Source organism: Microcaecilia unicolor, chromosome 6, assembly GCF_901765095.1.
Source record: "Microcaecilia unicolor chromosome 6, aMicUni1.1, whole genome shotgun sequence".
NCBI classification, from domain to species: Eukaryota; Metazoa; Chordata; class Amphibia; order Gymnophiona; family Siphonopidae; genus Microcaecilia; species Microcaecilia unicolor.
In genome coordinates this window covers 88,471,807-88,486,569 of record NC_044036.1, presented here as the reverse complement: position 1 = coordinate 88,486,569, position 14,763 = coordinate 88,471,807, and the positions used below count along the sequence as shown (strand labels likewise).

Genomic DNA, 14,763 nt, shown 5'->3' with positions numbered 1-14,763 from the left:
CTCTGGGTCTTTCTCTCAGCTCTCTGTGTCTTTGTCTCAGCTGCCTCTCTTCTTATGCTGTCTTCTCCTTCTTCTGTCTGTTCCTTCTGTCCTTCTCTTTCTTCTGAGCTCCTTCTGTCCTTCTCTTTCTTCTGAGCTCCTTCTGTCCTTCTCTTTCTTCTGAGCTCCTTCTGTCCTTCTCTTTCTTCTGAGCTCCTTCTGTCCTTCTCTTTCTTCTGAGCTCCTTCTGTCCTTCTCTTTCTTCTGAGCTCCTTCTGACGTAAACTGCTTCTGCTCCCACTTAAATAGGGTCCTAAGCCCTCCTCCTAGCCTAGCCTAGCCCAGCCCCCTTTACTCCCAATTGGTTAAGACATTGATTGGCTACCTTGCCTCAACCAATCATTACTTTTGAAATATCAGTTACATAGGTTCCAGACATCCTAAACTGACCTGTGACCTGGGGCCCCTTAAGCCAGACATTTGGTCTCCAGTCTCTTACATGTTATTATGATTGATTTCTCATATTCCTAGTACTAACTGCTAACTAAACTCTGGCATTCATTAAAGAGGTCAAAAGCCAATCTTACTTAATGGCATACTACTATACTTTCAGGACTATTCCTACAGTTACCTATAATTAATCAAGGAGAAGAGAGCTGACTAGTTCTGACCTTTTTCACCTCTCAGCTCCATACACAGAACTAGCTAAGACCATAGTTAATTCAAAACACATGTTGGCCCCCCTTCACTGTAGCCCTACTCAGAACGTCAGACAGAAAGTTGAACAAACATTCCACACAGAATTATTAATTTACACAGAATACAACATATTCTAAAATAAGCATAATCAGATATATCTTATAAGATATATCTATATCTAAGCTATCTACATATTAAGCACTTCTAAATAGTATTTCAGCCTATTCTTAAACTACAATATGTCATATGTCTGGCTCGTGCCTGCTTACAAAACTATTCAGTAAGCCTAATAATTTACAGATGTGCCAGCTAGCATTGGCAATTCACAAGGGACAGAGTTTCATTTCTCACTGACCTTTCCTAACCTTAGCTCGGCCAAACTAGACTCTAATTAATTCCAGCCTGCATTCCTTCACTACTTTGCTGGCAGAGTGAAAAGAATTCAAACTTCAAGCTTTTAATATCATTTCTTATATATATATAATTATTTCTCAGAGTTAACACTTTCTTTGCCCATGGCTGCCTCATTCCCCCCTTTGAGACTAAAATCAGCTTATGCAGAGATAAGTCTCACATCTCAAACTCTGGAGACTATAGTGATCCTAACTAGGAATAGACTTGTGAATCACCATTACCCTACTTGTTAAGGTCCGACGGCATACTGCCGAAGCACATGAGGCCAGGAAACAAAACAAAAACCCTGCTAAAACTAAGACTATTAGGGAAATGAACAAGGGACGTATCCAGGAGGTCAATGACCACCACCAGGAGGTAAGATCTAACCCTCCTCGGTAATCCTCCACATTAAGGCTAGCCAACTGTAGGACTTTATCCATAGCATGCCTAACTACATGCGTCCTATTTATGACAATAGTACAGCACTCTGAAGAATTTAGCACTGTGCAGAGGCCACCCTGGGCTGCAAAGAGATAATCAAGACCCATACGGTTATACCGAGAAACTATACTTAATTCATTAATTTGATCCTGCAATGCATTGACTACTACGTTCAGCTCATGAACTAGAACATGGAGTAGAGACTGAAGTCTCCGAGTAGCCATACCTAGTTCAGTAATACCCGCTACCGGGCCCCCAATTGGAATCCAGGCCGTGGCAGAAAGGGCTACAAGTCTCTTTTTAGTCAGAGGATAAGTAGAATTAATATACTGGAGGGCTAATTCAATCGCCTCATCCTCTGTGGCAACGGAGGAAGGTAAGGACAAAGCCTCTCGCTTAGAGCGGTGCGGGGATAGCGGCTTAAGAGGAATAACTTTAGGAAAATAATTCAAGGTTACCAATACACAAAAATCATATGTGGAGGGAAGAATCATGTGGAGGACATTATCACAGAGCCAGTAATGACCAAGGAGAGGGTGAGGAAAGTTCCCAATAAATGTTGGCTCAGGCTGGACAGGGTACTTAGGGTGCCCATAATGCGAGCCCCTATCCCAGGGGGAACGAAGACGAAATGGAGACTTTGCACACCATAGGCGCCAATCCCCAATTGTGACAGGCTGCTCATTTGTTAGTAACTCTTCATACCCCGGGGACTTATGAAAGTAGAAAATAAGCTTGGACACTATAGTCTTCTCAGTGGTACGCTTAGGAGCCAGATAATCACCTGGGTCATAATCTACAGGTATGGTAGCAGGGCACATAGGAGTACCTGGAGAAACTACCCACACAGATTCTCCTTTTTCTGGGAGAACATTAGTATAGTTACAGGGAATGGGAAGAACAGTTGAGATGCTTCTTGTTAAACAAAACACTCCAGAAGCTGGATAGGGAGACGTAAAAACTGGCCTTAGAGAAGATTCAGAGGGGGAAGTAGCATTATAAAAGGACCACCAAGTATAATCCTGGCTCCAAGGACCTGAACTCGAAAAGTAGGGAGGTATAAGAGCTGGGAGTTGCACAGGAACAGGAACAGCTGGGACATCTGTAGTATAAGGAGAAAATCGGGAACACACAATACAAGGGGAAGTAATCTTTGCCTGGCTAATTAGTTCCTGGACTGAGTGTAACCAAAGGTTGGAGCGAGTTGGGATATTAGGAACAAGGAGGCAAGGAGTAGAAAACAACAAAAGCATCCAAACTACTAACATTTTCTTTCTTCCTAATCTAAAACAAATACAGCAAACTAATTAAGCAATAATATTTCAACAGTCTGTGCTAATCACAGATTACTCTCATATAATGTTCTCAGTCTTTGAGTTCTTATACCAGTTGGGATAGACCCTCAACTGACAAGGATCAAGCTTTCAAATTCCAAGAAAGCCAGAATCAGGCAAGAAAGAGTCTCAGTATGAAGCCGAAGTTCAGCCGCTCCTGCAGTATGCAGTTGACCCTTCTTTTCAGCTAGTAGATTCTTTGGTTCGGGTCAAGCGCAACTTCAATGGCTCCGCTGGATCACTTTCTGCTCTCCACTGTCTAGGCTCCGTCTGATCCGTGCTGGGCTCAGTCTGATCAGCAGACTTAATTCGAGACCAATGGACCCATGGAGTAATCCCTGCGACCTTCACAGCTGTAGGGGTAGAAAGCAAAACAGTAAAAGGTCCTTTCCATCGGGGCCCCAAAGGCTGGAGCTTCCAGTCTTTCACCCAAACTCTATCCCCTGGCAGGAAGGAATGTACCTGAGCCTGGAAGGGGACAGGGTTTATTTCTCTCACATAAGACTGAAGCTCAGAAATTATCTTACCCAAGAGGGCTACCTGTTCCTGCACCTGGGCAGACCCTAAAATCCCTATGTCTCCCTTAATTCCCTGTAAAATGGCTGGGGGCTTCCCATACACAATTTCAAAGGGAGAAAGGGCTGTTCCTTTAGTTGGGGTGCATCGGAGGCGAAAGAGGGCTAGTGGCAATGCCTGTGGCCATTTCAATTGGGTTTCCTGACAAATCTTTGCTAGGCTATTTTTCAAGGTTCTGTTTGCTCGCTCAACCTGCCCTGAACTCTGGGGACGATAGGCACAATGCAATTTCCAGGTAATGCGCAATGCGCGGGACAGGGCCTGAAGTGTAGCTTCAACAAAGGCGGGACCATTATCTGAACCTATGGCAAGGGGCAGTCCATACCTGGGGATGACATCCCTAAGGAGAGCTCGAGCTACTTCTGTGGCTTTCTCAGTGACTGTAGGATATGCTTCCACCCACCCAGAAAAGGTACAGACCATGACTAAGAGGTATCGGAACCTACCGCTCCTGGGCATTTCTGTGAAGTCTATAACTAGGGACTCAAAGGGTGTTAGTCCTCTAGACTGAACTCCTGGTGGAATACGGGGTCCCTGACGGGCATTATTCTGGGCACAGAGAGTACATCGGGCAGAGGCAGTGGCAACCAGACTATCCAATCCTTCCAGCACCACTACTCGACTGAGTAGACGGGCTAGTGCTGTTTTCCCTAAGTGTGATAGGTCATGAGCTTGAGACACTACAGGCCAAGCTAGGTGGCGTGGCACCAGAACTCTGGTATCAGGGAGATGTAACCAGCCATCAGGTCTCCTTACTGCACCTTCTTCTTGAGCCCATTTCTCTTCCACTTGGGTATACATAGGTGTCCATTCTTGCAATCGAATTTGGAACAGGGGAGTCACAGTAGTTGCTGGGGGTCCTCGAGCAGCTTCCTTGGCCACCCGATCAGCATGGCGGTTCCCTCGGGCCACTGGAGTATCTATTCTTTGGTGTCCCCTACAGTGAATGACAGCTACCTTCTTAGGGGCCCACACAGCCTCTAGCAGCTGAAGTATTTCAGGTCCATACTTAACAGGTTGGCCTGCAGCATTTATGAGTCCCTTTTCCTTATACAAAGCTCCATGAGCATGTAGAGTTGTGAAGGCATACTTGGAATCAGTATAAATGTTAGTCACCAGTCCTGCTGCTAGCTCCAGAGCTCGTATGAGGGCCACAAGTTCTGCTTTCTGAGCTGAAGTTCCTTGGGGCAGGGCTCTTGCTTCTATCACCTTGTCCTCTGTCACCACAGCATAGCCTGCCAGTCGCTTGGAGTTCTCCACATAACTGCTTCCATCTGTGAAATAAATTACATCTGGGTCCCTCCATGGAACATCTTTAAGATCTGGTCGACTGGAATACACTTCATCCATGGTTTGGATACAGTCATGATCCGGTGGTCCCTCAGATGCTGGCAAAAGAGTAGCAGGATTGAATGTAGCCACTGTTTCCAGGTGTATCCGTGGATTCTCACACAAGCTAGCTTGGTACTTAACCATGCGGTTATTTGTAAACCAGTGGTTGCCCTTATACTCCATGAGGGTGAGAACTGCATGGGGGACTTTAACAACCAGTTCTTGCCCCAAGGTCAACTTATCAGCTTCCTGGACCAGTAAGGCTGTTGCTGCAATGGCCCTCATGCAGGCTGGCCATCCTTTAGCCACTCCATCCAGCTGTTTAGACAGGTATGCAACAGGCCTCTGCCAGGATCCCATCATCTGGGTCAGCACACCCAGAGCAACCCCCTGTCGCTCATGGACATACAGTGAGAAAGGTTTCTCCACATCAGGAAGGCCTAACGCAGGGGCTTGGAGTAGGGCTTTCTTTATGGCAATGAAGGATTGTTGAGCAGTAGGTCCCCATTCAAATGGTTCCTTTTCACCCCCCTTTGTGGCTTGGTAAAGGGGTTTCGCCATCAATGCAAAATTTGGAATCCAAATTCTGCAGAATCCGGCTGCTCCCAGAAATTCCCTAACTTCTCTTCTGGACTTGGGTTGGGGAATTGCAGCTACCGCTTGCTTCCTACTAGCATCCAGTCTCCGACTTCCCTGGGAAATGCAAAAACCCAGATACTTCACTTCTGACTGACAGAGTTGGGCCTTTGAGCGTGAGACCTTATAGCCTGCATCCAAGAGTAGCTCCAGCAATTCTCTAGTAGCCTCAAAACACTCTTCCTGGGTCACTGCTGCAATCAGGAGGTCATCTACATACTGGAGTAAAACTCGCCTGGAAGGCTCAGATTTAAAAGTCTTAAGGTCTTGTCCTAGGGCTGTCCCAAAAATGGTGGGGGAATTCTTGAACCCCTGTGGCAGGCGGGTCCATGTATACTGAAGCTTCCTTCCTGTTACTGGGTTTTCCCATTGAAAGGCAAAAAGCAATTGACTGGCTGGGGCCACCCGAATACAAAAGAAGGCATCTTTTAGGTCTAGTGTTGTGAAATGGGTAGCTCCAGAAGGTATCAATCCTAACAGGACATATGGATTAGGCACTACAGGATGTAATGAGATAGTGGATTTGTTGACCACTCGTAAGTCTTGGACTGGCCGGTAGTCCTCAGTCCCTGGCTTCTGAACTGGCAATAGTGGCGTATTCCATGGAGACTGGCAAGGACGAATAATTCCATGGGATAACAGACGATTCAAATGTGCTTGAATCCCTTCCAGAGCCTTTCTGGGAATTGGGTATTGGCGAAGATGGATTGGCCGGGCACTTGGAAGTAAGTCTACATGTACAGGAGGAATATTTCGGGCCAACCCTGGGGGATTATCTTCTGCCCATACCCCACTGACCTGAAAGCTGTCTGCCAGGGGTAGGTCAACTTGGCCATGTGACTGATGCAGCCGCCATTCTTCTTCAAGAGGGCAACAGAAACTCAATATACCCTTAGGGCTGGATGTCGGGGGCCGAAAGGAGACTGAAGTCTGGCCATCAGAGTCAAAGGAAATTTGGGCCCTAAGCTTGGACAGCAGGTCTCGACCTAACAAAGGGATTGGACAGTCTGGCATATACAAGAATTCATGAGTGACCATGTGTGAGCCTAATTGGCATCTACGGGTTGTCAGGAAAGGCCTCCGGTTCTGCACCCCCGTGGCTCCCACCACTCGGACAGTTTTTCCAGACACAGGCGCTAATCGCTCCGTCACAACAGAATGTTCAGCTCCTGTATCAATCATGAATGGAATTGAGCGGCTCCCTATAGTTAACTTGACCATAGGTTCCTGGGAGCCCAGTTTGTAGGAACCCGGTCTGTCCTATTCGTCCCATTCTGCCATCTCGGCTATCCCGATGATGTCAGATTCAGGAGGCTCATATCTTCCCTCTCGAACTCGGCCTCGGCTTCCTCGATCTCCTGGTCCCCTTCTCAGTCCCTGGCGCCTCTGGGGGCATTCATCTTTCCAGTGCCCTCTTTCCTTACAATAGGCACACTGGTCCCTCTCCAATCTTGGTCTGGGATTCTCCCCCCTTGGCCGGGATTGATTGAAGGAATCTCGGGGCCTGGCTGGTGGTCCGGGGTCCCACTTTGGCTTCCCATTAGCTAGAGGTCGACCTCGGTTAAGGGTGGAATTAGTAATGGCTGCCGCTAAAAGGTCGGCCTTCTTCTGCATCTTCCGGTCAGCCTCTCGGCGCACCTCCTGATCTCTATTAATGAAAACCTTGGTTGCGATCTCAATTAGCTGGGTGGTATTCATCCCTGCGAATCCCTCCTGACGCTGCAACTTCTTCCGGATATCTGGCATACTCTGGGCCACCAATGCGCTATTCACCATTCTCTGGTTTTCTTGGGCTTCAGGGTCAAATGGGGTGTATGTTCTGTAGGCTTCAATTAGTCGCTCTAAAAAGGCCCCAGGGGATTCAGTTGCCCCTTGGAGAATTTCAGAGACCTTTGCCAGATTAATGGGCCTCTTTATGCCTTTCCTCATACCTTCCAGTAAGTCCCGGCAATAGCCAGACAACAGTTCATAGTGCTGCCCATCATTTGGATCCCAAGCTGGAGCTGCGCGAGGAAACCGAGCTCTAACCCATCCCTCTGGATCCTGTGTCCCGTCGGGAACACGCTCTCGCGTGATGGCCTCAGCATTTTGCAAAATCTTCCGCCTCTCCTCAGTTGTGAAGAGGGTCAGGAGAAGTTGTTGACAATCAGTCCAGGTTGGGTTATGGGTGGCCATAATGCTAGTCACTAGGTCCACCACTGCCTGAGGCTTTTCAGTATAAGAGGGGTAATGCGTCTTCCAATTCAGGAGATCAGTGGTTGTGAAGGGTACATACTGATAGGCCTGTGCCTGTATAACCTGACCCTGATTATTAGGATCCGGTCGAGTGGTAGTTACCTGACGAAGTGGCAGAACTCTCGAGGAGGTGGGAATGGAACCTGAGGTAGAGCTAGGAGCTACCCTCCTATCATGCTCAAAGGTAATTGCAGCGGGTCTAACCCATTCAGTGGAGGTAGGTTGAAATCCTGAGGGATGGGGAGGGGTACTCATAGACTGAGAGGTGGTCACAGGTGAGTCAGTCCATTGAAAGGGATGCCGGGCCCCTAATGAGTGGGTAGGGGTACTAGAGGGAGAGGCTGGGCTGTCAGGAGTTGAGGAGTCAGGGAGTGGAGCCCAAAGTGGGTCTACAGAGGTTAACAGGGGAGGATTTGGCACAGAAGGGTAGAGGCCAGGTGAAAAGTCCAACCTAGGATGTGGTGGGGTTCGCACAGGAGGGGAAGAACTATCCGGAGAAGCCTGTACTGGAGAGGCGTGAGCTGGGCGGCGTGGATCTCTAGGGGCGGCACGGAACCCCAACAATGGGCCATAAGGTGGTGGCTCAAGGTCTGAGGGGTCATCAGAGAGTATGGGTTTCTCGGACAGGGTAGGGGCGGAAGCCACCGATTGGGTGGTAAGCTTCCTGGGGCTCTTTCCCTCTTCTAGTTTAGATTTTCTAATCTTTCTTTGAACACGACCTAACATGAATTTTACTGGGGATCCCATATAAGTTTTCAACCACGAGGGAGGGTCAGTCACAAGGCTGTCCCAGGAATCTATATAAGGGAGTTGTTCAGAATATTCTGGTTCTCCTACAACTATGCTGTAGACCTTCCGGATTACTTCAATATCTAAGCTGCCACTAGGGGGCCACCCCACTCCCATAGATGGCCACTCAACTTCACACAAGGTTCTTAAAGTACCTGAGCTTAAAGTCTGTCCATAGTCATTAATTAAAAAACCTTTTTTAAAATTTCTAAGCATACAATCTAGGGGGGTAACAATTTGTCTAGATGATGTCCCACCCATAATGCTTACAATTACAACACACAAAAGGGAGGGAGTTTTTGAAAGTGCAGTAAGGGGTCTGCACTCTCGAGACACTAGGTAGACAGACAGCAATCGCTTCCTTCCGTTGCTGACCAATTGAACTCGCGTTAATTGGAAATGCAGCTATAAGAAGTCCGCACTCATTTAGCATTCACTCATCACACATTCCATACAGAAAATCCCACCCAACAATTTCAGATTTCTCAGATACAGATAAGCTCAAGCGTTTTCGCTTCTAGTCCCCGCGACTAGAAGGTACTAGGGCCTTTGCTGAGAATTGATCAGATTCTCCTTCCCTCCTTCTTGAGGGGCTGGTTTACAATTTCCTAGCTAGGATTACAATACAAAATACAGAATACAAAATACATACCCGGCGAATGTTCTCCAGTCAGTTGGGTGCTGGGATTAATGCAGGATTCATGATCCCACCGCTGCCACCAAGAATTGTTGCAGGAATTGATGCATGAATTTGTGATGCCTCAGGAGTCAGACAGCACACACCAGTATGAGAGAAAAATCTTCTTTATTTGCCAGCAAACAAAGCAAGACATCAGTTCTAGCTCTCTTCTCTTTCTCTCAGCTCTCTGGGTCTTTCTCTCAGCTCTCTGTGTCTTTGTCTCAGCTGCCTCTCTTCTTATGCTGTCTTCTCCTTCTTCTGTCTGTTCCTTCTGTCCTTCTCTTTCTTCTGAGCTCCTTCTGTCCTTCTCTTTCTTCTGAGCTCCTTCTGTCCTTCTCTTTCTTCTGAGCTCCTTCTGTCCTTCTCTTTCTTCTGAGCTCCTTCTGTCCTTCTCTTTCTTCTGAGCTCCTTCTGTCCTTCTCTTTCTTCTGAGCTCCTTCTGACGTAAACTGCTTCTGCTCCCACTTAAATAGGGTCCTAAGCCCTCCTCCTAGCCTAGCCTAGCCCAGCCCCCTTTACTCCCAATTGGTTAAGACATTGATTGGCTACCTTGCCTCAACCAATCATTACTTTTGAAATATCAGTTACATAGGTTCCAGACATCCTAAACTGACCTGTGACCTGGGGCCCCTTAAGCCAGACATTTGGTCTCCAGTCTCTTACATGTTATTATGATTGATTTCTCATATTCCTAGTACTAACTGCTAACTAAACTCTGGCATTCATTAAAGAGGTCAAAAGCCAATCTTACTTAATGGCATACTACTATACTTTCAGGACTATTCCTACAGTTACCTATAATTAATCAAGGAGAAGAGAGCTGACTAGTTCTGACCTTTTTCACCTCTCAGCTCCATACACAGAACTAGCTAAGACCATAGTTAATTCAAAACACATGTTGGCCCCCCTTCACTGTAGCCCTACTCAGAACGTCAGACAGAAAGTTGAACAAACATTCCACACAGAATTATTAATTTACACAGAATACAACATATTCTAAAATAAGCATAATCAGATATATCTTATAAGATATATCTATATCTAAGCTATCTACATATTAAGCACTTCTAAATAGTATTTCAGCCTATTCTTAAACTACAATATGTCATATGTCTGGCTCGTGCCTGCTTACAAAACTATTCAGTAAGCCTAATAATTTACAGATGTGCCAGCTAGCATTGGCAATTCACAAGGGACAGAGTTTCATTTCTCACTGACCTTTCCTAACCTTAGCTCGGCCAAACTAGACTCTAATTAATTCCAGCCTGCATTCCTTCACTACTTTGCTGGCAGAGTGAAAAGAATTCAAACTTCAAGCTTTTAATATCATTTCTTATATATATATAATTATTTCTCAGAGTTAACACTTTCTTTGCCCATGGCTGCCTCAGGTGTTTACGTAGGAGGGACATAGGCGAAGCTGCCACTTATGCACACAGTTTACAGAATACTGTGCCACATTGAGGTGCTTGCAGTTAGTGGAGGAGTGGCCTAGTGGTTAGGGTGGTGGACTTTGGTCCTGAGGAACTGAGTTTGATTCCCACTTCAGGCACAGGCAGCTCCTTGTGACCCTGGGCAAGTCACTTAACCCTCCATTGCCGCATTGAGCCTGGCATGAGTGGGAAAGCGCGGGGTACAAATGTAATAAATAAAATGCCAGGTCTATGCTTGGTGTAACTGTGGGTATGTAAATGTTAAGCACACTCCAGCCACTATTCAGTGCAAGTTAACTGGCTGGGAACAGGTACTGACTGTTTAACTTGCTTGTCGTTGGCTAACCGGTCATTTTCACCGGCACTTAACTGGTTATTTTCACTGAAAATAACCAGTTAGCGCTGAAGTGCAAGCCAGCTATGTCAGGGGTGTTCCGGGGGCAGAGTATGGTTAGCTCCCAATTTTCAGAGCTAACCGGCCAGTGTTAGAGCATAAATATGATCGCATAAATAGCTGTCCTATATTTATGCGAGCTAACCGGGCATGCGCTAGCTGGCTTAAAAAATCCTGGATATTCAATGCTAGCGACCAGATATGGCGTCGCACTGATTATCTGGGTTTAATGCTGGCGGAGGACATCAACAGCACTGCCTATCAATAGCTAACCATTGGGGAAACTGATACTGGGGTTATACTAGCATTCAGTAACAAAATCTAGGCACCCAGATTCCATTATAGAATAAGGTATACCGTGTGGCATTGGGGCATCTGAATGGAGATGCCTATTTATAGAATTGCCCCCTTAGGTTGTGTCAGAATAGAAAAAGCACAAAAAAATAACAAAACAGAAAGACAATACCATGTACAGTCCGAATAGATATGTGATCATTTTTCTTTTATGAAAAATATGTCTATTCGGACTGTACATGGTATTGTCTTTCTGTTTTGTTATTTTTATCCATTTATGAATGTTCTCTTGTAACTCGAACGGGATAGAAATTTGTGAAATAAATAAATAAGAATATTAGGGCAAGTGATGTTTTTTCAGTGTTTATCCCAACCCCCCCTCCCCCCCCAAAAAATTATATATAGATGTTTTATTGGTGTTTGTAAGTTTACAGTCTAAAATCAAAAGCCCTAATCATGTTTCTGTTCTCCATTTTCCTACTGCAGGGAAGAATTAATGACCTCATCCTCCTTTGACAACCTAGAGATTCTTCTGGACTCCTTTGGACCAGTCAGGGATTGTGCCAAAGAAAATGGGGGCTGCAGTAAGAATTTTCGCTGCATCGCTGACCGCAAGTTGGATTCCAGTGGTTGCATGGTATGTCCTTTCAAACACTCAGAACTCACCATAGTATTTTTTCAGTATGAAGTTGTTCTAGGAACTGTTTCCTAAAATGCCCTGGAAAAGGTAACACGGTTCCATCCCAGGGATTCAATACAATGAAGAGGGGAGAGGAATCCTCGGTTATAGTAAAAGGAGAGAAAGATATACTTTGTTGAAATAACGTGGGTCCGTCCTAGCGTATATGGCAGGAGAAAATACATTTCTAGGTAATGGCTGGCAGCAGGAAAGAGAAATTTGTAAAAGGATTCATTAGCCAGCTGGCATGGGGGAGGAGGCAGCTTGCTGAGTGAAAACATGAACATCAGTACAACCGCAGAAGTATGTGTGTGACTAGACAGTGTCTGTGTAGCCCAGTGGCACAGGTTGGTCATTCTTTAGACATGCCTTAAAATGGTATGTGTGTTCCTTTAAAAGCCCCTACCTAACAACTCATGAAACCCAGAGGACTCTTGTCTAGGTTTCAGTGTGATTCTGTAGGAGGAGGCTGAGCAGTTAATTTCCTGCACAGTTGCTGTGTTCACATAAGATTCCAGTTTCTCAACACACTGTTATTTTAGGCTTTCCAAATGCTTCTAAGAGGTTCATGGAAACCAACCTGAATACCTCTCTTCCTTTTTGGAGTCTGAAAGGGATTTGATATACCACCTTTTTGTTGTTACAATCAAAGCAGTTTACATATTATATACAGGTACTTATTAGAGAACGACATGGTTACTGTTACCTTGGATATACCGCTGTAAGGACCACACCCTAACTAGAATCATCACGGGTCTGAGAACAAAACTTTTTACCACCCCGTGGGAATGGTAAAAAACCTTGTTCCCGTGGTAAAAAATCTTTTCCTCTATTCCTTTCCTCCTTCCTGCAGGCGTCACTTACATTTTCCTGCAGCCGGCAGTGATTCCCAGTCACAGGCCAGCTCCATGTTGTTCCTCCTGCTACATCCCGCCCTCTCTACTGCAACTTCCTGTTTAGTGTCAAAGCAGTAAGTTGCAGTGGAGAGAGCAGGATGCGGCAGAAGGAAGCCCATGGAGTTGGCTTGTGACTGTGAATCACTGCAGGAAAAAGTAAGTGAAACCAGTGGCGAGGAGGAAGGAAAGGGAGACAAATGTTGGCTGCTCCTTGCACGTACATCTTCCTTACCCCTGCCCCCACAACTGCACCCCTGGCTCAGTGCTAATCACAAGTGGATAAAAGGAGAGCAGCTGAACATCAGGCTACATACTCCTCATCTTCTGCTAAGTAGTGCTCTGACACACTGCTCTCTTCCTTCCCCTGGTTCCCTACTCCTTTGGAGATCTTCAAAAGACAAGTTTCAGGCTGGAGGGAGAGGCACAGCCTCCTTTCTGAAGGCATCCAGAAGGAGTGTGTGGTAGGGGTGGGAAACTTGGCACCCTGGATCTTGTTGATCAAGATGTTTGAGGAAGGTAGGGTGGAAGTAGCATTAGGCTACTTGGGTACAGTCTGAAATCTGAAGGAGAGTAACTAGATCACCAGGAACAGCATTTCCCTGGAGAGGGAAATGTGTTAAAATAGCAAAAGCCAATGATTTCTAGGAAATAAATTCTAAATGTGAATGTAAATAATTTCAAAATACGACAGCTAACTGATGATGAATACAAATTGCTGCAGCAAAAGTTCAAGTGGTTGCCTCTTAGAAATGGCTCACAGATAACCTGAGAACCTATAAGAACAAAAAACTTCCAAAAACAAATTGGTGAAGCAAGTCTTAATTAATTTATTATTTCAAAATACACTCTTGCAAGAATGGGTGTCTCTGATAGCAAGCAGGCACACCTATTCCTTAATTCTTACAGTTTATATTCCTTTCTCTTGTATCATAGGTTTCTGCCCCTAAACTTTTCATTGAATATTGATTTCACATCTATAACCTATTACTTCAGTTCTAGGCATAATATGTCAACCCCCACCCCTTCTTTTCTTCTGAACACTGCAAATTCCTCCATAGTTCTCTTTCTGGTGTTATCTTACATGTGTTACATTTTCTTATCTCAGCCTTCAGACCTTCGTGTCCTGAAGACTTTGCACCAGCAGTTTCATGCATAATATGCTTCTTCCCCCCCCCCCCCCCCCACCTACTAGTTATAGCTTATCTTGCTTTCCACATTGTTTAGCTACCAACATCCTGTCTTTAAAACTGCCAATTCCTCCAGTTCCCCCTGTCAACAATTTTTAAGCCATCTTAAAATGCTATATTAATTTCTATGTATTAATGTGGTGGTCCTTATTAGAAAGGGCCTGCAATATTAGTACACATAGAGGGGCATAATCAAACGGGGGCGCCCATCTATAAGGACGCCCATCTCTAAGGACGGCCCCTGTAAAGGGGCATCCCCGACCATATTATCGAAACAAGATGGGTGACTATCTTTCGTTTTGATAATACGATCAGGATGCCCAAATCTCAACATTTGGGTCGACCTTAGAGATGGCCGCCCTTAGAGATGGCCGACCTTGGTTTTCGCCGATAATGGAAACTAAGGATGCCCATCTCAAAAATGGCCAAATCCAAGCCATTTGGTCGTGGGAGGAGCCAGCATTTGTAGTGCACTGATCCCCCTGACATGCTAGGACACCAACTGGGTACCCTAGGGGGCACTGCAGTGGACTTCAGAAATTGCTCCCAGGTGCATAGCTCCCTTACCTTGGGTGTTGAGCCCCCCAACCCCCCCCCCCCCCCAGGTCTGCCTGCCTGAAGTACACTGCACCCACTACAACTGCTCCAGGGACCTATATACTGCTGCGATGGACCTGAGTATGGCATTTGAAGCTGGCATAGAGGCTGGCAAAAAAGTATTTTTAACCTGTTTTTTATGGTGGGAGGAGGTTAGTGACCACTGGGGGAGTAAGAGGAGGTCATC

At 45.9% G+C, this 14,763-nt stretch overlaps 1 protein-coding gene across 1 annotated transcript in view; it reads left to right on the top strand.

The window, feature by feature from the left end:
• The window catches only part of ASTN1 (astrotactin 1), a 481,917-nt gene that overhangs the window by 263,409 nt on the left and 203,745 nt on the right, over nucleotides 1–14,763 (top strand). Inside the window, exon 11 of the mRNA XM_030206744.1 lies at nucleotides 11,704–11,854. Within this exon, the coding sequence (XP_030062604.1) occupies nucleotides 11,704–11,854 (151 nt within the window). The remainder of the gene's footprint in view (nucleotides 1–11,703; nucleotides 11,855–14,763) is intronic.